This window comes from Saccopteryx leptura, chromosome 2 (genome assembly GCF_036850995.1).
Source record: "Saccopteryx leptura isolate mSacLep1 chromosome 2, mSacLep1_pri_phased_curated, whole genome shotgun sequence".
NCBI classification, from domain to species: Eukaryota; Metazoa; Chordata; class Mammalia; order Chiroptera; family Emballonuridae; genus Saccopteryx; species Saccopteryx leptura.
This window is the reverse complement of record NC_089504.1, coordinates 345,933,306-345,960,127: the sequence shown is the minus strand read 5'-3', so window position 1 is coordinate 345,960,127 and position 26,822 is coordinate 345,933,306. Positions and strand designations below refer to the sequence as shown.

Here is a 26,822-nt window from a genome sequence, read left to right as displayed (position 1 = left end):
TCTTAATGTCTGTCTGGTTCCACTCTTTTGGTTTTAAAAGAAAGATGCCACAGTGTAAAATAACAGGCATTGACTGGCCTGAAATATCCCAGGAAAATCTGGTTTCAGATTTTTCTAGGAGTTGATCCAAGAACATTTTTCTTTCTGACTTCTGATCTGCTGAAAGATACCCAAGCTACTAAGATGCCTTGAAGACCTAGATGCCAATATGGAAAGAAACTCTGACAGGTTGTCTTGTAAAGGGAGCCAGCACTCAGAGAAGGGATAATTCATTGTAAGGTGGGAACTGGAGCTTTTTTGACAGTGGAACTCAAACCCGCCTTTGTACCTTTTCTCTGAGTGGGTTCTGTTTCTTCCAAGCTTGAGCGGGCTTTGAGGACACTGAGGTAACGTAATCGCTGCCTGTAGTTTTAGTCCCTCTTTGTCTCCTCTTAACTTCCTCTTCCCTCTTCACTCTGACAGCAAGGGGACGTGCCCCTCTCCCTCCCTTCGAATAAACATTCACCTGGGACCTGCTGCAGAGGAGAGGAAACGAGAAGTGACTAAGAGGGGAAACACTTAAGGTGCTTTTATATCGAGGCAGTTTTATAAAAACATATAATTGTCAGAGGTTACTTGAAGGCACCAGAACAAAGCTGGAGGCTGGCAGGAAGTAGATTTCTGAGAGGCCCCTGAGCCTCCCCTGCCGTGGGACCCAAACAAGCAGAGGAGCACCTATAGATATCATCCAGATCCTTTGAGGGAAGCAGAGACCACTTAGAAAGTTCTATTTCCAAAGGGTTGTAAGAGTCAGCTCTGAATTCTCCTTACACTTCTGGAGGGGGCTGAGTAGGGAGGGTGGATCAGATTCTAGCCACTACCAGGAAGATCCTGGAAGAACATATTTGCATATCACGGCCTGAACTCCCTGCCCCGGACTCCACCCTCCATTGTTGCCCACTTCAGGAGTCTGTAGGTCCCTCTGATCCAGCCCGTCCAGTGTCTGGATCCCTAGGTGGGTCTCTGGTTTGCCCAGAGGTGCAGGCCCCCAGCTTCTTTCCGCCAGCTGCCCCTAGACTCTGCAGGGCCTTTCTGGAGGCGGTGCTTTTCCTTGGCTGCTGTAGAAGTAGTTAGCAGGGCTGTGCTTGTCACTGCTGTGCTTATTGCTTTGAATACCGGGGTGGGAACTGACTCTGGACATCTGCTCTTCAGAGGCAGCCTGAGTGCGGTCTGCCACACAACCCCGTCCTGCTCACTTTGGTCTGGTTGGCCCAGGTGCTGTCTGACAATGGAATGAGAAGACTTGAGTGCTGTCATTGCCCCGGGGCCATATTGATCTGAGGCTGCAGCCACACTAGAGGTGGGGGCAGACGAGGAAGCTAGGTGTTCCCTTGTCTCCTGTGGAGAGGCCTCTTCTTTTAGAATCTTCCAAGTACCTACACTGTAGAAGGAAGAAGAAGGGACAGAGTGAGAGATGGACTCGGCCCTGTCCCTACAGTAAGGCTCAGCCCCCTGCACAGGCAGGAATGATTAAAGACGCCGCCTCCTTCCCCAGAGCTACCAACCCAGAGGTATGCAACCTCTTCCAACTCAGCACTGTAGCAAGTGCAGTTCATCAACTTTTAGGTGGTTAACCTTGTGTGTATGTTAGCTCTTTCTTTCAATAACTAAACATAAATGAATCTAGATTTTCCATGGCTTTCCCCAAACACTTGAATTAATGAGTTTTCTTGGAATGCCCTTTTTTGGTCTGCCAGCTGATTACTATTTTCAGAGGACACTAATGACAACCCAGGCGTGATGTCTATAAAACCCCACATTAAGGCAGCTTGCAACGCAAACCTGCCATTCAGGTAATGACTGCTGCCTTCTGGAAAAACAAGCTGGGGCCTCAGCAGGGCAGGCTGTGTGGTAATGCCTGGATACTTGAGAAGGGTGTGAGGCCAGTCATAGGGGTTGACTTGGTAGAACCAGCTAAGAGGGTCATGATGGCTTTATGAAGTTTCTGTTGAGTGTAGGAGAAAATTTCAAGAAGGTAGAAGAACTTTACTGAAGAGACATGCTTACTTTTTTTGTCTCTCAGCTCAAATCAATTTTCTTATCATAAGACCAGCCAAGGTAATAATTATTATGACTACTTACCATGATTATGGGTGACAGGAATTGCAGCTGGGCAAAAGGCCTGTTTTGTATATTTAATTTCCTTCTCTGAAGTTCTGACTTCACAAACTTCCTTATTTTGTCTTCCTAGTAGTGACTGGCTCCATAGTAGACATGTTAGGAGCTTAAATACTCCTTGACTGGTCCTTAATTACAATTCATATGTGAATTTCTTGAGAAGAAAGAATAATAACATTAACAACAATAATGAAAGCAACCAGTCCAAGCTAGTTTGGCTTAGTGTAGAATGGGATATAATTTCATGGAATTATTGTTGTTTTTCTTAAAACTTCAGCCATTGTTTGGTTCGCTGAATATAAAAATGGCCCTTGAAGAGAATTTAGAAAGAATTTTATAAGTAAATACTCATGTAAATAATGGCAAATGTTTTAGTTCTGTGTTAGCTGACATAATAGATAACGTTAGACAGGCTTCTCCTTCTTCTTCTTCTTCTTCTTCTTCTTCTTCTTCTTCTTCTTCTTCTTCTTCTTCTTCTTCTTCTTCTGATTTTTAGAGAGAAAGGAAGGGAGAGAGAAAGAGAAGAGAGATGTAGAAAGAGAAACCATGAACTTGTTTCACCTAGTTATGCATTCATTGGTTGCTTCTTGTGTGTGCCTTGACTGGGGATCAAACTGGCAATCTTGGTGTATCAGGATGCTGCTCTAACCAACTGTGCTACCAGGTCAGGGCCTAGACAGGCTTTTTTCATCTTTTCCAAAGAGTTTGGCCATAGTGAACTTTTCATGACTTGTTCTAATGCATTGAAGCCAGGAATAATTTGGGACAAGATGATTGATCTCTTTAGTTTCTGGACTTCATTCTGTTTTCTACTCTTGACCAGAACCCAGAAAACACCTTCTTTCAAGGCCTTAATTAATCAGTGCTCTTGCAAACTTCACTTGCTTTGAGCAAGTTAGTGCTAATGGGATTCTAATAATGCCAACTTTCCTGCTGTATTTTTCATCCAGCCCCATCTATCTTAAATCTACTGAGACTGGCTTTTAGATAAGAGTTTTATTCTAGGAGATATACCAAGTGGCCAATGGACTGGACTCATCTATAGTCCTGTCACTCATGTAGGCTGTGGGTCAGCAGCCTCAGCATCATTGGGGTTCTTCTTGGAGATGCAGAATCTTGGGGTCCTCAGCCCAGACCTACTGGACAACCAGAAACTGCATTTTTAAGAAGATTCCCAGGTTTTATGTATGCACATGAAGAATTAAGAAACACTGATATTATTTATAAGATAGGATTAGATGTTGACCCCAAACCACTACTTCCTAGAGTGTTGGAAATGGTAAATAGAAATCTTCATAATATGTTTTGGTGATCAGACTTTGGATAAAGTATTGACCAACTGATGACTCTTGAACATATCTTGTATAACTACCTTGTATAACTATGGCCCATCCATCATTATCATCTTCTGTTTTTCCTTCTTGTTTTTCCCCTCTAAGTGTATGGGGAGAGATAATTTTGATAAAAACTAGGCGTGAGTGTAAGGTCTAACTGAACAGATTAAAGGATGAGGTCCTTTGGTTTTGGAACTTGCTAAACTCTTCCCTGGTGTTAATTGATAGAGTTTTAGGAAACAGTAATGACAATTTAACAGACTACATCTGTGCATAGGGGATTGAATGCTTGAATTTGGATAAGGGGAAAGTGGCTCTTGGGTTTGGGTAATAGCCATTGTTTATAATGTCCTGAATGTGTGTTTATGATTCCTGTGTATTATTCTAGTACCACGTGTATTCAGATTTCTCATCCCCGGACTCTCACCTTAAGATAAAAACCATTAGCAAGAGTTCATCAAGATGTGCTGCCTGTGCTTTGGTTTTACATAACTTTTAGCAACCATGTTTGACTTTGTGTGACAAGTAGAATAATGAGTACATTGGGTACATATTGTGGTTCTATCATTTTTAAGTTTTATTACCAGAGGTCAATTAATTCACTCTATTTGAGCCCCGGTTTCCTCTGTAAAATGAAGATAATAATAATATTTTGCAGTGCTGTGACAAATTTTAAATGAGATTTGGAATGCAGATATCAGTCAAGAATAGTTCTTATTATTAAAATTTTCTCTAGTATATGTGTGTATGTATGTCACATGCATATAAGCATTACGTTGTGTATGCACACATTAAGTTAGCATAAACTGACTTGTAGTGTTTGTTAGATAACTCATAATTTTATTAGATGGCTTCTAATTTAAATTTCAGAGAGTAGTTTTGGTATTGGTATGACTAACATGCACACACACAAACATACACACACAGAGTTTTTCAGTAAAGTTCCTAAGTATGGTTAGGTCATCTGACTGTGAAGTATGACTCTGTCTTTTTTTCCTTTTTTGCATCACCTAACTGCAAATATGTTTTAGAAACTCTGTAATCCTCTTCAGGAAGATGGTGACATGTAGATGTTGTAATAAAATAAATGAGATGGGGGATGAGTCACACACGGGAATGATCTCAGGCATGTAGTATGTTAGAGAAACCAACATTGTTATGATACACAAATAACCAACAAAACACTTAGGGGATATAAGAAACACCAAAAATCTTGAAAGTATTTATTGATTAAAGTTTATATAAGAGTATCATTTAAAGTACACACCATTGTGAATGGACAATATTCATGGTCTTAAGGACTTAAAAAATTAAACATTATGACTAAGAGCTACCTAATAATCATGATCATCATCTTAATCTGTAAAGGCCTTATAGTTTCTTGGTAAAGGAGAGTATTGCTTATCTACATTGAAAATAGCTCACCTTTCAGTGAAACTCTTGATCTGTGTGATATTTGCTGTAAGCATAAATATTTATAGGGAAGCTATTAATGTCCTTGGAATGAGGAACTTAAAGAGAGAGTCAAAAGGAATCGAAACTCTAAGATAAGAAGGAGAAACATTTACCTGGGCATCCCAGCATGCTCTAGTGAAGAGCAGGGGCTCCCCTTTTCTCTGGCTTGGAGTTATACTGCTTGGTCCCCACTTGTCAAGAGACAGAAGGTAGCTATGAACATTCATGGGCAATAGCTTTATTCTGCCATCTTTGAAGAGGGAAGTCTGGGTTTTCTCTTGGAAGTTTTGGTGTTTCATTTGTGGTTATTGGACCAGGACTTTTGTAGAGATCCATTTCAGTGTTAAAAATGATTAAAGTCCTGCTCAAAAGTTCGGTGAGATGCTAATGGGACTAGTCGTCAATCAGTTATTGTCACTGAGCAAATAAGAGACCCTAATACTTTAAATACTTTGTTCTGCTTATCCATGGCCACATGAAAAATGGCCCCAAAACTTACAGGCTTTAAACAACAACACATTTTATTTGTTCATAATTCTATGGGTTAGAATTTTATATTCAGAATACTGGGGCTGGTTTACCTCTGCGCTGTGAAGTCTGGGACCTCAGCTGGGTTGGCTAGACTGCCTGGAACCAGCTGGAATGGCTTTGTCAGTCATGTCTGAAGCTTCAGTTACGGCTGTTGGCTGGTTCCTCAGTTTTCCTTCATGTAGCCTCTCCATGAGACTGGTTTAGCCATCCATACAGCATGGTAGTCTCGGGGTAAATGAACTTGCATGGTAGATAGCTCCCTAGAGGGAGCATTCCAAGGGGATAAACCCCAGTATGTAAGCATTTGTTACTCTGCTTGTGTCATGCTTGCTGATAGTTCGTTTGAGAGTTCATACCTTAGTTATTTTGGCTTTTCAGTAGTCACACATTTAGAATTGTTTTTTTTAATTTGCTATGTGTTTTTAAAATTATGTGATGCTTTCTTCAGTACTGATGTGTTCATATGTCAGAGATGCTACATGTAGGTTAGGTATAAGAAGGAATGGGATCTGAATTCAGGAGGGCTTGCCTAACCTCTCTAGGCTTTAGCTTCTTCATCTCTTAAACAAGAAGGTTCAGTTTATTGCTGTTTTCTTCTAATGTTAGTATTATTTTCATTTGAACTTACATGTGGTGCCTAATTCATTGGTAGAGAAATATAAAATATGCATTTGGGAAATACTTAAAGCAATTTGATATTTCTTTAAGGAAACATTAACTTAGGTGTTCCCATTAGTCACTTGACTTAGAGATGTTTTCCCTAATAGTCTTACCTGCACGGTTCTATTTTACTTTGCTGTGAAAAAGATATAAGAGGTAAAAGAAATGAAGAGATTTAAATAACAGAGAAAGTTTTCATCATAGAAATTTATTATAGGAGCCTAGTGCTTTGGGAAGATATTTGATTAAATACCCAAAAGAGATTTTGTTAGACTCAGGTGGAATTAAGTTTGCAGAGCTTTGTGAAATACTCTGCAAAAGAGGAAGGGGGAGAGAGAGAGAGAGAGAGAGAGAGAGAGAGAGAGAGAGAGAAAGAGACAAAGAGAAGCATCAACTCGTTTCACTTAGTTACATTTAGTTGTGTATTCATTGATTGCTTCTTGTATGTGCTTTGACTGAGGTTTGAACTCATGACCTCTGATGTGTAAGGCTAATGCTTTATTCATTGAGCAAGCTGGCCAGGGCTGTGAAATACGTTTTTATTTATTTTTTTGGTTTTTATTAACGGAGAGAGAGGGATGGATAAGAAGGGAGAGAGAAGAGAAGCATCAATTCATAGTTGTTTCACTTTAGTTGTTCATTGATTGCTTTCTCATATGTGCCTTGACCACGAGGGCCTTGACCCCTTGCTTAAGCCAGCAATCTTGAGTTCAAGCCAGTGACCTTAGGTTCAAGCCAGTGACCATGGGGTCACGTCTATGATCTCACACTCAAGCTGGTGAGCCCACGCTCAAGCCGGATGAACCCGTGCTTAAGCTGGCAACCTTGGGGTTTTGAACCTGGGTCCTCTGCATCTCAGCCCAACTTTCTATCCACTGCACCACCACCTAGTCAAGCTGAACTACTTCTTACTATTTGTCTTACTTCTAAGTTTTTATTCAGCTGTCCTTCCTGGAAGCAGTGCTCTACAGTTCTATAAAATGAAACTATGTACAAGCAACTGGGAGTAAAAAGAACAAGGTTCTTATTTTCTCTTATCTGTCATTAATTTTTATGGGAGTTTTAAAAATTAGTAATGTGAGGACCTTACAAATACAAAAGTACTCACCTGAAGCCACTGAAATAGTAGCAGTCATCAAACTTGACTGTACCTTTACTTGGGGAATCTTTAAACTATATTGATACCTGGGCCCAACTTCAAACCTTAATTTAACATGGCCTGGATGTTAGAATTTTAAAATTTCCCCAGCTGATCCTGAGGTGCAGCCAACTTTGGCACCTCTGTGCTAAAGAAACTTTCTTGGCTCCTTTACTCTTACCCACCATTCCCCTCAGTAGTTCAAGTCCTTGCTCCCTTCTAGCCGTATTACCTCTCCACCCAACATACAGATGTTGCGTTCCTTAAAAATAAATTTTTACCAAGTCCAGTTTCCAATTTCACACATCATTAACAGGGTATGTGTATGAAGACATTCATGGAAAAGTGAACATTTAGTAAAAGCATCTATCTGATTGCACTGGAAAATATTAAATGGATCTACCCACCCAGCTGTGTTGATACTGTTGAAAAACATGTTGACATAAATATTAAATTCCAAAGTAATACTTCTTACTACCTCTCTGGATTAGCCAAAGTTATTTAATTGGGTTTTGGGTAATTAGATGGCTGCTATTTATTTCAAGTGTTTCTGTAATGGAAACAATAGAATTTATTACCAGCTCCTTTATATGGATTGGGTATATGTTCATCAAAACCAAATTCAATGAAAACTTCTTTGGTTGGTAACTCATCTGAACATATAGGCACTAATCTATTTGTAATGTTTTTAAAAATATTTTCTATTTTTTATTATAGTTGACATATAATATATTAGCTTTAGGTATATAAGTTTGTGATTAGACATTTATGTAACTTATGGAGTGATCACTGTGATAAATCTAGTACCCACTGACACCATATAGAGTTAACACAGTATTCTTGACTGTACTCCCTCTGCTGTACTTCACGCCCCCATGACTGTTCTGTAACTGCTGCTGTGGACTTCTTCCTTTACCTTTTTCACCCAGCCCCCCAACACCACTGCCATCTGGCAACTGTCAAAATGTTTCCTGTGTTTATGACTTTGTTTCTGTTCAGCTTGTTATAAGTTTTTTGAAAGATTTTTGGGCTGATTTACATGCAGAGAGAGATCATCTATGTTACTTAGAGTCTAAACTCATACACTTGTCTCTTTACTGAGGCAAATAATTTAAATTTTCTCTACTTGTCTCTCCTCAGTGAAATAGAGATGTCATGTTCTGAAAAGTTCCTATGTTGAAATTCTAACCCTCAAAAGGTGATGGTTTTAGGAGGTGAGGGCTTTGGGTGACCCTTAGGTCATGAGGGCACAGCCCTCACGAATGGGATTAATGCTTTTATGCAAGAGCCCACAGAGCTCCCTAGCCATCCCCACTCTGTGAGGACCAGGAAGCAGGCCTTCAGCAGAATGCAGCCATGCTCGCGCCTTGACCTTGGACCTTCCAGCCTCCAGAACTGTGAGAAAAAAGTTCCTGGTATTTATAAGCTACCCAGTCTGTGGTATTCTCTGAAGGCAGCCCGAATGGCCTAAGATGAGAGCAAGTCTTTATGGACGGATTGACCAACCACCCCAGTCTGCCTGCGACTGAGGGGTTTCCTGGGCAAACTGGGATGAGTTGGTCACCTTACTTCATACAGTGAAAATTGATAAGACTTTAAGGATACTTAACTTCTTAAATGAAAAATTATTCATATGTTACAATTTACTATAACAAAATCATATATTATATAATGATGGAAAATGGAAGATTAGTGGTTATTTTCTGAGTCTAGTATTATAACTTACCGTTCAGTTTGTCATATTTTTTTAAAATATTCTTCAAAGGATTTTGCTAGCAATGATCACACTTCACCTTGAGAAAACATGTATATTTTATGCATAATTTCTAGATTTCAAGAAAGATAATATCTAAGATAGCAGAGTGAATTGGTACTGAAATAGAGAAAAAATTTATTTTCGATATGCTTTGAGACTGTAGTATCTTATTGACATAAAGAAGTTCTCATAGTAATGTGAAATAGAAAAAGAAGTTTGATATGGACACATTCTTGCCCCCCCCCCCCACTCCCAAATAACATAAAAAGTCTGCACGAAGAAAACACATGGAGATGGCGGGGGTGTTGGTTATTTCTGAGATTCTTTGAAGTAATCACACAGTAAAGATATCATATTATCCCCAGGAATTAGTGTATTTTAGTTAAATTAATAATACATTTTGCAGTGATGTGATTATTCCGGTTTCCTTTTGCCTAATTTCAGATTCTTTGGGCATTAAGAATCGGAAACACCAATTATCACCTTAAAGGGAGTACTAATTCAGTTTTTACAGGTATGCAGTTCAGAAAATATCCAAAGCATTTTTTTTCCAAAGAGTATTAAAAGATAGAGACAAAAAACAGAAGAGACATTGTCTATGTGTTATATGACAGTTGAACTAAATGACACCACTTTTAGTTTAACAACTGTTAACAGAGCCAAGACAAGGCAGCTGGATCTAGAGCCAGCCGCAGCAATCCAGTGAGTGTGGGGGTAAGAGCCTTTATTGCTCTGGGCCTCTATGTATTTGTAAAATGGGAGAGTTTGACTAGCCTGTGCCTGTGCTCCTCAACATGTTACTGTCCTGTAATTCCATGTACAGCATTCTGATGATGTTTTAGTGGATATGTGGATTTCTAGCTCCCCTTTCTCCATTGCTGCTCCTCTGCACCAGCCTTGGAACAATGACTCACACAGCTACGATTTAAGAAAGTGACATCTTCAAAGGACAGAGGTGCATGGTCTCTGTGCTTTACCCCTACGACACCTCAGTATAAAACTCTCGATCCTGTATTTGTAATTCAAATATTAGACAAGTCACTTCCCCTCCATCTCTGTCTGTAACAAGATTTTTTTCCTGAATTTCCTTTTCTAAATTTAACTCTCTTTTCCCTCCTTAAGATTTTAATTAATTAACTAATAATTTTTATGTGAGATAAAATAATTTTTTGGTCATCTCACATTCTTAGTGGTGCTTTCTGGGCCTCCTTCTCTCTGTCCACCCCCTCCCCCCGCCCCTGTTCCTGCTGGCAGAAGTCTGGAGGGGCTCATGATGCACATCTTGTCCCTAAGTAGCATGGCTGCAGGGTAACATTTCTACCAGTGCTTGGCTGTTGTGGACATGTTCAAAGTATTAAGGTCCCTCTGGATCTTTTATGGCCAGTGTTCCTGAGTTTCCCTTGTTAGGGGGAGACCTTGAAGCATCTTGCCTTATGATATAACAACACATGACGCAGCTGGTATGACTTTATTGGCTACAAAACAGGTACACGATGATGGGAACCTGAAGATTGCGGTGGGAAAGTAGAGCTTTAAGCTCATAAGCTTATAATTGAAAAAGTACAGCAATATATTAAGACCATTGTGGAATGTCTGGTGAGATTGTTACAGAGAAAAAAAGTTGCTGAGTTTGATAACTCCAAGGATACATCTCAGGACTCACCCATTGTGTCTGGGCGAGGACTTTCCATTGCGGAAAAATAGTTTTTACAACAGTCAGAAACTTCTCTTAGCCTCATGCCTGCTTTTGGATCTCATTCACTTCAGAATAAATTATTCTCCCATTGATGCTCTCTCGTGTGATGGCCTTGATCTTTTGAGCTGCAGACACCGAGGAATAGAACAAAGAAATGGTCACTGCCATGTTCCCCCCACTATCTGAACTGCATTGTTTTCAGCACCCTAAGGCTCTCTCTACCTTCCGAAATGATCACTAAGCAATATGGCAGTCTCTGCTGGAGTGAAAAGGGTTCTCACCATGGAAGGCTATTCTTCCCACCCTCCAGGGATGAAGGCGTCTGGACAGTGCCATCTTCTAGAAGTCAAGACCTCATGACCTTCAGCTTAGGTGTGCCTGATATAGAATCTAGTCACTGACCACAAGCTCTCGAGGACTGCTTTCTGCTTATGTGGGCTTTGCAGCATGGCACCACAGATTTAGAGAGTGTGTAGTGTACTAAATGCCATTCTGGGGACCTCATTTTAAGATCTCGCAAGCATGCCAATGTGAGAGATTGCAAGAAGCCAGCCAGGGTTGTTGATTACGGTCACAGTAGTCAAAGATATGATTTATTTCTATAAATGCTTGTTGACACACCCATAAATTGATTCTAAACCAGTGGGAAGAATTGAAACCATTAACAGAGGTACAGGGCGAAGTTTGTTAAAACCCAGCCTCTCCAGCAGTAGGTGGGGCGACCCCACCAAGTAATGGGTCTCATCCTGGGTATGGGGAAGGAGAGGCTGCAGGACCGTCTGCGGGACTTGCACAAGGGTAGGAGTTAGACCAGCCGTTCTGTGCTGGTTACTCAAACTCTGATTCTCTGACTCTAAAGCCTTAGGACATTTTAACTGCAAACTAAGCAGAAAGTGCTACCTGTTCCAGACTGGTTTCTTGGAATGTTTCTGTGAGATGCTAAAAGCCATCTGAGAAAGTAGAGTTCCTGGGTCAAAGGTGTTTGGGAACACTGGGTTAAACAGAGCAGAAATTTTGTTGTTTTTTTCTCTTTCTTGTTCCTTTTCTTCCCTTTTCGTCACTCAAAAGTGTCTTTACAACACTTATTTCCTCTTTAACATACTGAAGCTTAACATGGACATTCACAAAGACGGTAATGGTACATAGAACTCCCAACTCTACCTGGTCATAGCACACATCCTTCATCAGACACAATTAAAAATCTCATGGGAGGCCCTGGCTGGTTGGCTCAGCGGTAGAGCGTCGGCCTGGAGTGTGGGGGACCCAGGTTCGATTCCCAGCCAGGGCACATAGGAGAGGCGCCCATTTGCTTCTCCACCCCCCCCCCCCTTCCTCTCTGTCTCTCTCTTCCCCTCCCGCAGCCAAGGCTCCATTGGAGCAAAGATGGCCCGGGCGCTGGGGATGGCTCCTTGGCCTCTGCCCCATGCGCTGGAGTGGCTCTGGTCGTGGCAGAGCGACGCCCCGGAGGGGAAGAGCATCGCCCCCTGGTGGGCAGAGCGGCGCCCCTGGTGGGCGTGCCGGGTGGATCCCGGTTGGACGCATGCGGGAGTCTGTCTGACTGTCTCTCCCCGTTTCCAGCTTTAGAAAAAGTAAAAAAAAAAAAAATCTCATGGGATACTAATGTTCAACAGAATATAGTTTGGGAAATTATATGAAACTATTTCCTTGTATTTTCCTAGGAGTTTAGTAGACAGACCCTGTTACTTAATAGAGATATAATAATATTAATAATTATTTTTATCTACTTCACTGCTTGCAAAGAGCTTTCATACGTATTGTTGAGGGCAATATTGAGAGCTCACTTTATTCTGTATTATTAAAGTTGTTAATTTAATTAGAAATTCCTGGCCATTAGGGAGTAAAAGAAGAACTGAACAGGACATTTGGGAGTACACTAAAGATTCTGAATACCACAGAATGGATAAATGTACTGATTTAGTTTTTAAAAAGTAGATTCAAACAATGAAAAATATTTTTACCTTTCATGTTCAGTTTAGATTCCTCCGCTGTCCTGTTAAAGTGATAAAGCTCATTTTAGTAGTCACAATAATCACAAACACTTCTTATATTGAACTAGTTTCCTTTCCCTGCCTGTAATTTTGTACCTCTTTAGTGAGCATAGTTGTCTGAGTTAGTCTCAAGGTTGTGAGTTCCTGGGAGAACCATCGTGGACCCAGAAGGCGGTGAGTACTGCCTTCCACTAACCCTAGGGTCAGAGAAGTTTCGGGAATCACCACCATCCTTTCAGCCACCTGCAAGCTTTCCCTTCATCTGGATCCTTTCCAAGGTCTGAGTTGGAAGCCCGGAACCCCTGGATTTTTCCATAACTTTATGTCAGAAAAAACAGATTGAAAATCGAGATACTTCAGTCTCTTATGAATCTCTTCCTACTGTCAGGCTAAAATATTCCCCCAGCCTTCCTTTTTTGGAGTCCAAATTGTGTGCATTCGCAGGGGGAAACCCTAGAGCCATACCTCCTTGGTTGTTTCTTTTTAGAGATTTTAATATATTAATTTCAATTGTTGACCTCAAACCTCAGCGTCCTGGGAGCAATCCCTGATTATTTCACACTTGCTGCATAATGAAATACAACCTGATCGAAGTACCTTCAGGAGGAACTCAACACAACGTTTTTGCATTGCTGATAGAGCCATAAGGTACACGCATGCGCACATGCGAACTGGGTGCCCTTTGCGTCCCTCCCCCGTGGGCCTTCGCCTTACCCGTGGCCCTCTCCCTCCAGGAGCTGGCGGTAGGTGAAGATTTCCTTCTCTAGGTGGGTTTTGATGCCCAGAAGGACTTTGTATTCGCTGTTCTGCCGCTCCAGGTCCTCACGCAGCTGCATCAGTTCCTCCTCGTAGCGGGAGATGATCTGCTGCATGTCCTGGAGCTGGCAGGAGCACCGGGACTGGGTCTCCGATAGCATGTTTTCCAACGCAGATTTCTGAAAGGGGAAAGCATATTTCTAACATTAACTGCCTGATGGCCTGATTGATTCAATAACATGCGCTTGCTCAGTAGTTAGAATACGCCGACCCCTCTGCTCGGTGTCTTGGTAGCGGCTGGGGACGCAAAGGTGAGATGCAGGCTGACTCGTAGGTTTGGGACTCGGGCAGTCAGGCGCTGAGCAGTGTCTGGACCTTTGAAGCCCATTTTCTTGGCATAAAACTTTTGTGACAGGGTTCTCTTGACAACTCCCCTGCGCCCATGTGGCATTTATTGTTTATGCTACTCATTTGTGACTGGGCATATGCTGCCTCCTCTGATCCGTTCCTTATTTCCTCCTGCTGACATTGTCTCTGGCCAGGTCGAAAACTCCCAGAGGGAAACAGCAACCCGGACTGCTGTCCGTTTGTACAATATCTTCAGGGAATGGTCTCCAGCAGGGATGGCAGGTAAAATAGAGGGCACCTATTAAATTTGAGTTCCAGAAGCATGAGTAATTTTTTAGTTCAAGCATGCCCTAAGTATTGCCCCAGTATCACATGGGACATAGTAATGCTAAAAATACTCTGCTGTTTATCTGAAATTCAAATTTAATTGGGTATCTTATATATTTTAATTCGGTAAATCTGACAACCCTTGTTGCAAGCAATGCTTCTTGATTATGACAATGGTAACAAATTGTCCTTATTGGGGAAATTCTAAAAGCTGCAAAATGAAGTTGCTGGGCTAAGATACAGAGAACTAGTTCAAGTCTGTGTTGTGTTTGGGTTTACCACCTGCCTTTCGGGAGCACATAACTTTAACCTTAATGAAGAACTCCTAACAGTGCCGGATACCCTTGTTCTATCATGGCTGCTAACACTCAGGGACCCTTAATGCTCCCTGGCTGTTAAACCACATGTCCCAGATGTAGTCACTCTCCTGTTCTCCCAGAGGAGAATTCTTCTTCTCTGTCCTCAACCCCCCCCTTTCCCACCTTTTCTTTCAGCCTATGGCCTTGCTTCTCATGTCACTGAGGAAATGAAAGCAATTAGGAGTAACTACCCACAACCTCCCACTATCACTTCCGCCCACACGGGATCTGTGCCCAGGTCCTCATTTCCCTCCTGGTTTCTTTCATGGGTGACCTGTGCTCCGGTCATTTCGGCAGCTGCCCGCCCTCTGTACCATCAGTGTTTTCCTCTCTGCTGGGTTATCCCCACCAGCTTTCGAACAGACTAATTTTTCCCACCTGAAGATTTTTCTCTCTGGAACCGTATCTACCTTTAGACATCATCTAGTGTCTTTGCTCTCCTTCACCTACAGCCAGATTGGCTTCACTGCTGTTCCTCCAACCCACTGTCTATACTTGTGCCTCCTAGCTTTTGCATTGGCTGTTCCCTCTACCTGGAACCCATCCCCAGACACATAATGCACCTCTTTACCACTTTTAGGTTTTTGCTCAGCTGTCACCTTAACAGTAAAACCCTTGTTTTTATTTTTTTTTTATCTTTTTTTTTTTTGTATTTTTCTGAAGCTGGATACGGGGAGAGACAGTCAGACAGACTCCCACATGCGCCCGACCAGGATCCACCCGGCATGCCCACCAGGGGCGACGCTCTGCCCACCAGGGGGCGATGCTCTGCCCCTCCGGGGCGTCGCTCTGCCGCGACCAGAGCCACTCTAGTGCCTGGGGCAGAGGCCAAGGAGCCATCCCCAGCGCCCGGGCCATCTTTGCTCCAATGGAGCCTTGGCTGTGGGAGGGGAAGAGAGAGACAGAGAGGAAGGAGGGGGGGGGCGGGGGTGGAGAAGCAAATGGGCGCTTCTCCTATGTGCCCTGGCCGGGAATCGAACCCGGGTCCCCCGCATGCCAGGCCGACGCTCTACCGCTGAGCCAACCAGCCAGGGCAAAAACCCTTGTTTTTACTGTTAAGTAAAAACACCTTGTTTACAAGGCAGCTCTTCACCCTTATTGACATCTCTTACCTCTCTCCCATGTTTAATTTATTTGTACACTTCTTTCCATCTAACATATTATGTATTTTGCTGATTCATGCATTACTGTCTATTATCCCACTAGACTATAAAATTTTTAAAAATTGTATCCCCAGTGCATAGAATAGTGTCAGATATTAGAACGAATGGAAACAGGTATAAGTGCCTTGCTGACTTGCAGGGTTGTTGTGAAATACTGTATGTTAATTTGTTTTGAAAATTGTAAAATACCTTAGTTATTTCTGTGTGCATTGTTATCACCTTGAGAGTGTGGACTTAAAAATGTCTTTTCATCATCACTGATTCCTAAAAATGACAGTAATTTACCATGTGACCTGCGACAGAGTGAATTAATAACTTCTCCCCAAGACAAAGGGCAGAGGAGCACTCAAGAAAGATATTGATGAATGATTAGAAGATTCAAATAGGTTTTCCTTAATGAATTTTGAGTGCTTATGACACTGATACATAGCATTTTACTAAAAACCGTGAAGATTATAGAAGTGACCGAGACACCAGAACTTACAGCAGGGGTCCCCAAACTTTTTACACAGGGGGCCAGTTCACTGTCCCTCAGACCATTGGAGGGCCGGACTATAAAAAAAACTATTAACAAATCCCTATGCACACTGCACATATCTTATTTTAAAGTAAGAAAACAAAACAGGAACAAATACAATAATTAAAATAAAGAACAAGTAAATTTAAATCAACAAACTGACCAGTATTTCAATGGGAACTATAGGCCTGCTTTTGGCTAATGAGATGGTCAATGTGCTCCTCTCACTGACCACCAATGAAAGAGGTGCCCTTCTGGAAGTGCGGCGGGGGGCCAGATAAATGGCCTCAAGGGGCTGCATGTGGCCCGCGGGCCGTAGTTTGGGGACCCCTGACTTACAGTTTGCTGGGTAGTAAGACATGAGTAGAGCAGTACTTTGGAGTCATCCAGGCCCAGAAGTTTTTTTTATATTTTTTCTTAGGGTTTAGGGGCAGTCTGGTTGTAAGGGAAGAGAGCCCTGATAGAGATCACGGGAGTCTAGAGCTGCTCCACCCACAAAACACCATGTGGCTTTACCACTGACCACTTAACTGTGTGAGCTTGGCCAAGTTACTTCACTATTTGGAGCTTTGTTTTCCTAATCTGTAAAGTGGGGACACTAAGACCAACCTGGAAAGGTTAATGTGAGGATTGATGACATTTAATATAATGTATTTGCTTGCACACCATCTGGCACAATGTAGACATTCAACAAATAACAGTTATTATTGTTCTTATCATGAATACTTTGGATGGAAAGTAGAAAGTGAAAGATGTCCCAAGGGAGCTGGGGAGTTGGGCCCAAGGGAGAGGACAAGGAAGGCTTTGTGGAGGAGGTGGTACCCAATTTAGGATTTTCCTAGCTCACACTCACCCTGTTGTGCTGTGTCTGCAGGTCAATCTCTAGGGCCTGGAAAGTGCGCTTCAGCTCATGGATGTTACTGTGCTTGCTCTGCACAGCTGTTGGACTGGCCGTCTCCTGGGCCATGGCTGCTGACTGTGAGACCAAGCAAAGAGCAGAGGTATTGGCATTGGACCACATGGAAATGGAACCTTTGGGAAGTCTGGGCACCTTTCTTTTACCTGCTCTTTATACCAGGCATCCAAGTCTTGATGCTTCTTCTTTATCATAGACTCATATTCCCGCCTCATGTCTTCCAGGACCTTAACCAGATCTTCCCCTGGGGTTGTATCCACCTTCACATTGACCTTGAAGTCACTTGGTGCATGCTGTTCCTCCATTTCCTGTTTAATAAAAGAGAATGAAAGTGAATAGGCTGTGACAATCCGGAGGAAGTGTGTTGACTGGCAGCAGTTAATGGATCTTTAAAAAATGCAGCTCATGTGGTTGCTCCTCTTTCACTGGTTTGGTTTGGCTTTTCAGTTATTAGTTATTGACAATATGACAAAACATTATATGAATATTTTCCTCTTCTACTTTTATAAAATAAAGAATAGCACCAGACAGGCAATAGAATGGCCTCTATGACTTAATCCCTGGTTGGAAGATGTGTATAGTGTATAACGTCCTCTTCAGCATGAGTCAAGGGACGGCACAGTTAAGCAGTGGGACATTTCAGGATATCGACCAAAGCTATTGGGAAGCAGTTCAGAAACTCAAAGCCAAAAGGTATGGAGGCTTTTCAAATCTCATCAGTGCCTTAGGATTCTGTAGGGCTGACACCCATTTGGATAGCATGAAAACTGAGAAACCACAGGAGACGTTTAATTAGCAGTCATTGCCTAACCAGCTTTGCTGTTCATAATCAATTTTGTTGCCTTAAATAGAAATTTTTTTTCTCTATCAATTTTATCAAAGTCTTACGGACTTTAAATGGATAACTTTGTAAAAGTTAGTTAAGTGGTTCTGGAAATTGGGATTCTTATTTTCTGGCACTTGTCATATATAGCTTGGTTAGTAGCAGATTCTCTTGATTCTGTTGTCCTTTAATTTGCGGCATGTTGGGTCAATGAAGGAAGTTGTCTGACACACTTATTCCTACAGTGTCATATCAACAAACCTAGGTAAACATTTCATATTAAAATTGTTGACCCATCTATTGTTAGTTGTGATTATATTTTGGCTGTTGTATTTGACATTTGAGTAGGTAATCTTGGAATTGGAAAGATTAGATCAGGGGTCCTTTTTACACAGGGAGCCAGTTCACTGTCCCTCAGACCATTGGAGGGCCAGACTATAAAAAAAACTATGAACAAATCCCTATGCACACTGCACATATCTTATTTTAAAGTAAAAAAAAAAAACAAAACAGGAACAAATACAATATTTAAAGTAAAGAACAAGTAAATTTAAATCAATAAACTGACCAGTATTTCAATGGGAACTACGGGCCTGCTTTTGGCTAATGAGATGGTCAATGTCCGGTTCCATATTTGTCACTGCTAGATGTAACAAGTGATGTGACGTGCTTCCAGAACCGTGAGGCGTGCATCCCACGTCACTGGAAGTAGTACTGTATGTGAGCGATGCCATGCTTTGCGTCTCTCACTGACCACCAATGAAAGAGGTACCCCTTCCGGAAGTGCGGCGGGGGCTGGATAAATGGCCTCAGGGGGCCACATGTGGCCCGCGGGCCGTAGTTTGGGGACCCCTGGATTAGATGTTTATATGGTTCCTTATGATTATGAAGGTTGATGGACAGTAGAACCAGCATAGGGATGGTAGTTTCTTCTATAGCTACTGAAGCAAATGTGCAAATGCAGACTTGTACTCGGGATGGCTATTCCTGGGAACTCTTACCTGCTCATGGCGCTTCTTCATGAGGATCAGCTCTTTTCTCATCCCCTCGACCTCCTGTTCCAGGTCTGTTGTGACAATGGTCAGATCATCCAAGGTCTTTCGGAGACCCTCAACTTCAATTTCCAAGTCTTTCTTTAAGGAGTGTTCATTTTCATACCTTTGTTAGAAGGAAGGGAAGAGTACACCTCTTGTTAGAAGGCTGTGATCTTTGAAAGGACTCACTTTTGTTTAGAGGTGACTTTTGAGGTTTAATGGGAGAAAATGAACAACATGGTATTTATTCTTTGTATGTTTGTTTCATGCATATTTTTCTATGATGGCGACTCAATGTTATTTAAAAAAAATAATTAACAACCCTGTGCCCATCACCTAGATTTAGCAACCATTAACATTTTGCCATATTTGAATCATTTATATTCCATTTTGTATTTTAAAGTAAATTGTAGAAATGACATTTCACCCCTAAAAGCTTCAGAATGCATCTTTTAAGAAAAAGACATTTTTCTAAATAAGCAAAATAACATTATCTCACCTGAAACTTTAAAAACAACTCTTTAATATCATCTATCATCTAATTCTTGGTTCACATTCAAATTTCCTCACAACAAAAATTGTGTTTTACTATCTGATTTATTTAAACGAGGGTCCAGTCAAGTATTTATTCTTGTTATGCCTTTTAATTTTACTTTAGTAAGATTTTTACATGTGGTTAATGGTGAGATAAGTTGACTTCTTCAAAACAATAACAAGAACAACCCACAGAACAAAACAAAAGCAAACAACCCACTCACCCCCATGACACTGTAAGAAGTAACTTACTTGAGACTGAAGTCATCCACTGCCATCCTGGCATTGTCAATGAGAACAGTGATCTTAGCATTGGATAGCTTACCAGTCACTATCTGTAAAACATGCACCAAGAGTCGCTTCAGTGGGACGCACTCCATGGGAAAGCTGTGTTTCTGCCCTCTACTCTCCTGGGTCTATAATTTGTTAGCACAGATGGCTTGTTTTTCTGGCAATGGTACAATCAAATCAATAAGTATTTATTGAGCCCTTACTAGGTACAAAGCAGAAGAAGGATTTTACAGTAAGATTATGGTCTGCATTATCTTTCTTTACATGGAGTTTTGATAGGCTATGACTGATGCAAATACTGAAAGAATGTCGTGGGAAGGGGAAGGAGTGTAATTGTTCAAAATACCTCCTACCTTTCTAGTGCCAAAAACGTACCTCACTGTTTTGCTTAAGCTCCTCCACATTGAAAATGTTAAAGGTGGTTTAGGTTCTGATCCTTTTCTTATTATGAATATTAGTTTGGCTCTTCTAAAGTAAAATAATTATTTTAGATGAACATAATTTTTTATTGTGATAGTATTCATGTTTCTGATCTGTGATACCAAGCAAAGTATCACTGGTATTAGTTTGTGAAACTAATTTTACATGTATTTTATAGTACAATTAAACTTATTTAAAAAATGTTTTATTATGGCCATCACATACCACAATTATTTTTTATCCAAAATAACTGTGGTATGTGTTTGTCAGTTATTCCATGATGAGAATGCCCCAACTGTAGCTATTAAAATATTAAATGAAATAATTCACTATCTAATGAAGCAGCTTAATAAACTTTAATTGTGTTAAAGCCTCCTATTGAAGACTTTTACTAGATATATATTTATATACTTCTGTACTTTAAAAAGAAAAAACAGCCCTGGCCGGTTGGTTCAGTGGTAAAGCATCAGCTTAGCATGTGGATGTCCCGGGTTTGATTCCCAGTCAGGGCACACAGGAGAAGCGCCCATCTGCTTCTCGACCTCTCCTCCTCCCCCTTCTCTCTCTCTCTCTCTCTCTCTTTCTCTTTCCCTCCTGCTGAGAGAGGAAGAGCCCTAAGTTTGAAAAATAACAAACCACAGCTGTGTAGCCCCTCTATCAGCTCCGTGGAATAACCTGCAGCACCAGCAAGGAAAATGGACTATGTAAATAGTCAAAGACAGAGAGTCCAAACCTCCCCTCATACCCACTCCCTTCCTAGAGGCCCGAAAGTCACGTAGGCCTACACACAAAGAGATCAGAGAAATCAGGTGCGTTTCACATGGAAGCTAAAACTGCAAAGACTCAGAGAAACTGACTTTGGGGGGCTCATGTTTTGTTGCCTTTTTTGGGTCACAGTTCTCTGCCAGCTAATAAACCCCACTTCCTTGAGCACTTGTTTGAGCGTCTTTGTCCTCTGAGAGTTGCTTCCTTTGTTTCCTATAACACTGCAGCCATGGCTCGATTGGTTTGAGTGCATCAACCCTGGGTGCTGAGTATGGCTCCATGGAGCCTCCACCTCAGGTGCTAAAAATAGCTCAGTTGCTAGCAGCCCCAGATGGGCAGAGCATTGGCCCCAGACAGGGGTCACTGGGTGGATCCCAGTTGAGGTGCATACAGGAATCTGTCTCTCTACCTCTCCTCCTCTCACTTGGAAAAGAAGAAAAAAAGGAAGAAAAAACATCGTTAAGAGTGTCTGCCTAAGCAATTGTGTACATGTATGTATGATTTGTAAATACTTCTAGATAGTGATAATCAGAGAAATAGTGCATATTTGATGTATGTTACTGTCTTCAGGAAAACTGTGTGGAAGATGTCTCAATGTCAAAAGTATAATACTACTTTTGGACCAGATATTGTGCGGAACTAGGAACTGGGAGATTTCCCTTTTATTCCCTATTACTACTGACCATCGGTGTGAACTTGGGTCAGTCACTTCACTCTCTGGGCTTCTTTCTATCATTTGTTAAATAAGGAGTTTGTACTAGAAACAGGTGACCTTAGAGGTCCCAGTTCTTAACTTCTGTAATTCATTTGGAGCCAGAGAATCCTGTGACATTCCCATTGTATTTATACAAATAATTCCTTTATTTCGAAAGTATTTTCTTAGGACAAAGTTATACTTGAATACAAAGTACTTTTTAAAACTACAGTCTGAGTATTCAAAGCTTCACTGATCATATGGAATTTGGTGTCATGAATGCACAATTGCAGGATTCAGAGGTGATAAGAATGGGCCTACACCTGCTCCAGCACCCACTACCTCATTGATTGCCAAGCATCAGTTTCTTCGTTCATGCAGTGGCAATAATAATAATTGTTATAGGCACAAAGAGTTATGAGAACTAGATTAAAAGAGATAAATTAAAAATATTGTTGTAAAATCCTTAGCATTTTCTGGTCATACTGTAGACACTCTGGAAAATTAGTTGAAACCAAACTAGTTCAGAATTTTTTTCTTTAAAATCTATTTGCCTGAAATCTATGTACTCTTGTTGATCAATGTCACCTTGTTAAATTTAATTTTCTAAAACAAGAAAAAATCTAGCACTTTGGTAACTAGAGCCAATGTCTGCATTTGACTGACCCTTAAGATTTATTTGTTGAGATGCATCCTCACATTCTGTGTGGTAGGAGATAGCCAGACTGGCTGCCCCTGTCCAACTTCTTTTTCCTTCTAGGCGTCCCCAAACTATGGCCTGCGGGCTGCATGCGGTCCCCTGAGGCCATCTATCCGGCCAGGCTGCACTTCCGGAAGGGGCACCTCTTTCATTGTTGGTTAGTGAGAGGAGCACTGTATGTGGCGGCCCTCCAACGGTCTGAGGGACAGTGAACTGGCCCCCTGTGTAAAAAGTTTGGGGACCCCTGTAGGTAGTACTATGATTACTTCCTTTGCTCTAAAACAAAGATTCTGTAGGTATTTCCTTGTCTTCCTCTGTGGTGGTTCTTAGGGACTTTCTAACCAAATGCTTTTCCCTCTAGATTTTTTGATTCTTTGCATTATCTAAGTTCATGGGAAATAAAAAAATAGCTCCATCCAAAAGGCCTGGGGGCCCTTAGGGTTAGCCTTGGATGTGCACTGAGGTGTTGGTTGACATCTAGATAAACCAGTCACTATGCACTCCATAGAATCAAAAGTGCCATCTTTAAGGGGTTAAAGTGGTAATTTATCCACTGCAAAGCCCACATCGATAGAGACTGATTCCCAGTTAGCATTTTTATAGTACATGAGTGGTGAGTGCTGAAATGCACTTGATATAGATCACATTTAAAAATTGAAACTACTTCCCACTTTTTGGGTTACCTGATACAATAGTATGGTGCAGCCACCATTTCTGAGACATCCTTTGCAGTAATGAATGGATGAGGATGAATTGAGAAATAATATATGAGGCATAGGCTTTGCATTGTGTCTTATAATTAGTCACCAGGATTCTCCCCAAGGCCCTGAGTTAATTCTTTTATAAGACTCTAGTTGGTGGTGTATTAGTAGAGTATCATTGCTCCAGGGTGTGCAATTTCCTACCAGGGAGAGAGAAATAGAGTATTTTATCATAATCCAAAATGCCAAATGAATTTCTATTATGAGCTATTTTAATATCCCTCTATATCCAACTCTTTGTTTCAAAAGGAATGAATTTTTGAACTGAATTTCTTACAGACTTTTGAATAATGTTTCATATCCCTAAAGTAAGGGTGGAAGAGTGCTGTTCTATTCAGAACATTTCATCACTGCCCAGTAAGGGGTCACCCTGGGTAGTTGTAGAACCTCTTGTGCCTTTGTTTGCTCACCTGCAAACAGGGGATACTGGGATAGATGCACAGCCTCAACTTCAACGAGTTGTTTTCTTCAAACACAGTGAAAATGTCACAACTGAAGTAAGGAATCCAGAAGAGAGTGGAGTTCAAAGCTGAAGAAGCTTGCTATTTAATGCCAGACCCAGAATACAGGGCCACCTGAAGAGTGGGCAAGGGGCCCCGTCCTCATCATTGGCCCTACTCACTTTGCTCATTTCTGCTCTAAGGAATTGTGGCAACCACTTGGTCTCAGTCTGCTCATTTCTATACTGGGGACAAAAATACCTGCTTCACAGAATGAAATAATGTGTATGAAATGTATGTTGTATAATTAACAATGCAAATGCAATGTATTTTTATTAATGAACACTAGTATTGTTGTATGAGGTAGGCTAGGCAGCACCATACTGTATGGAAATCGAGGCCATTGGAAACAGATGGGTGAGAATCCCACCTCTGGCTCTTTCTAGTGCCTTTGGATTGCTACTTCACTCTTCTGAGCTTCTCCTTTTTTCCAGGATTGTTGTGAGAATTAAGTTGGATGATATAGGAGGTTTCCATCATTACAGACAACTTGGGGATAGCACTGATAAGTGTATGAAATACCCAACATGATGCCTGGCATACAATCAGCACTCAATAAATGTTTCCCTCCTTTTTCTCTCTTTCCCTCCTCTCTGCTGTCAGCTAATAAGATATTTGACCAGGCCCAACCACACATTTCTTTTGGGAGTTATATTCTCAACTCTCCATTTGCAAAAATCTATTCTCTCCATTCTAAAACCAAAGCAACTTTATTAATGAAAAAAATATGATGAAGTTTGTTGAGTCACCTTGTTTTCTTTTGTAAAGACAACCATGTACTATATAGTTAAGGTAATTACACAGTCAGTTATTAGGTTGATTATTCAATAATTAGGGTTTATTATGCGGACAGATTTATATTATCTTGATTGGTCCTTCCTACATTCACGCAAGGATGACTGAGTGTTGAGAAATAATATCATATAAATATTGGAAACCTGTGGTGCCCTTTTTAGGATAGGTTAAATTATAATCCTGAAGGAAATTTTCTGGGACTGCTTTACATACAGGGAAATTCTGTAGCTTAAAAAAATGACCTTTGAGATGACTAGATTCCCTCTACATCTAGCCAATATTATGAGATGTCCTAGAAAGTATAAGTTTAGCTTTTTAAATATTTGGTTGAAAAATAATTTGTTTTTTGAAGAAGTCTCCATAACCCACCCTAATTCTAAAATTTCAAAAATTGTGCTCATTACATTATTTTTGTCCTCGCAATATGCCATTTCCAGAACTGTTAGCATGTAGAAACTCAGAATTTCTAGCAGCCCCCAAGAAGAAATATCCAGGGATGTCACAATTATGTACCTACTCTTGGAGTGACAGCTTTTAGATTTGATCTCCAAAATAGTTTAACTCAGCCTTTCTTTGCCAGATAATCACACTGCAGCCAGTTCTCTGAGGTGGAGCAGAACTGATGTAACGAGGAAGCAGACGCTGTTCTGTGCCTCGTGCACTGGACACGAGGCATGGATTCCAGCCTTACCATTGCTATTACTACACCGGACAGCAGCTGGTTGCTTTAGATTTTTAGGATTTTTTTTTTTTATTGAATTTATGTATAGAAGATTAAATAAATAAAACAGACTTTGCCAAGTCCGAATTTAAGGTATAATAAAATATCCTCAAATACCCTTGTTCACATTTACTTTAAGCTCCTTTGCCATCTTCCTGGCAATTGTCTTTTGTTCTGATTTCTCCTCCCATGGGTTCCCTGGAAATGCAACCCTGCCTCGAGTTCCAGGCTCTCCCGGGATCTTACCTGCTCCTGCAGGCTGCTGATGTTTTCCTCTAAGAGGGAATAATCTTGCTTAACGACAGGATCTCTCTGCTGATGCCAATTCAGGATACGATTTTCAAGCTTCACGTTGGCCTCCTCCAGGGCGCGCACCTTGTCCAGGTAGGAGGCCAGGCGGTCGTTGAGGTTCTGCATGGTGGCCTTCCCATTGCCACCTACGAGGGAACTGCCTCTTCCTGACCCCCAAGCCCCTCTGGAGGACAGGCAGCTTGGTGAGGCAGAGGAAAGGGAGATGCGGCCACCGCCGGCACCGCCATGGATGCTGGGAGCCCTGGGGAAGCCCCCTGGCTGGGCCCAGCCACCTCTCCTGCCGTGGAGGGACCCCGAGGGGATCTGGCTGAAGCTGTGGCTGGAGTTCATGGTCCCATCTGTGTGTGGGGCAGGGCGGGGCTCTGCTCTGCTCCCTGGTACCGCAGGACTGAGCCACCCCAGACCGCCCTGGATGGTTTTATGCCCTTGGTGCTGTGGGAGTTCCCTTCTCTGACAACTGTACCAACAAGATCGTATCATTGTGCAACATGTGTTTCCTCTTGGTCAATCCCGAAGCGCCCCGGGCCTTCACACACGTTGTTGTTATTTAGAGCCACATCGATAGACCAGTTTGTTTCTCCCTTCCAGTTGTAACCTGGAGGTGTGGCCCACCACATTAGGTGGGTATTAGTCTCAGGTGTCTTTTTAATCTTTCCGTGGAGTTTTTCCATTGTCTGTTTATCTGACAAGGGTCAGATTAAAATCCACAAGAGAGTTATCTGGTGTAGCATAGATTTTCTTTTTAAAAAAGTAGACACTAAATACACAGGGACACACATCCCCTCCCTCACCCCCCAATAAATCCCAGCTCTAAAGAGAACAGGTCCCAGAATAAAGCTGTTCGTGCTGAGGAAAGGGAGACTGCTCTGAGTATCCGATGCCTTCGCAGCAGTCATTGTCTGATGGAAAGTGTTTTCAAAGGGACCATTCTTAAGAACAAACCCTCAATTATAATTAATTAATAAATGGCCGAGCCTTCCACTTTCAAGGTGCCTTTCATCCCCAGCACACCTCAAAACCAAACAACCCTGACCTGCACTCAGACCTCCCTCGGCTCCCGGGAGGAGTGCAGGCTTTGTCCCCAGCCGGCAGCCCTGTCCCAGCTGAGCCCCGGAAAGGCTGGGCTCTGTGTGTCTGTGACCTGCACAGGGGCTGGAGGGAATCCGGAAATGTGCCATGGGTTGGCTAACATGCTTGATGAATCTTAGCTTCCTCTGCCAAGGTAAAGGTTAGGAATGAATAAATAAATAGTCTGGGGGCGGGGAGCCACGTGCTGGTTACTGGCAATTAGATTTAAAGGGGAACTTAGGAAGAAAATGACAGCAGTGGCAGGGACTTCCGTTCCTTGGT

The 26,822-nt window shown here is 41.8% G+C and overlaps 1 protein-coding gene across 1 annotated transcript; it reads right to left on the bottom strand.

The window, feature by feature from the left end:
* Positions 1-10,484: 10,484 nt before the first annotated feature.
* On the bottom strand, positions 10,485-25,880 carry KRT23 (keratin 23). Its single transcript, XM_066364218.1, has 8 exons — positions 25,407-25,880; positions 19,766-19,848; positions 18,947-19,103; positions 17,269-17,430; positions 17,060-17,182; positions 13,451-13,671; positions 12,707-12,738; positions 10,485-10,852 (listed from the first exon to the last, which is right to left on the bottom strand). Exons 1-8 carry the CDS (start codon positions 25,800-25,802, stop codon positions 10,767-10,769), a joined length of 1,260 nt encoding a protein of 419 aa, XP_066220315.1. The 5' UTR covers positions 25,803-25,880; the 3' UTR covers positions 10,485-10,766.
* Between the last annotated feature and the right edge of the window lie 942 nt (positions 25,881-26,822).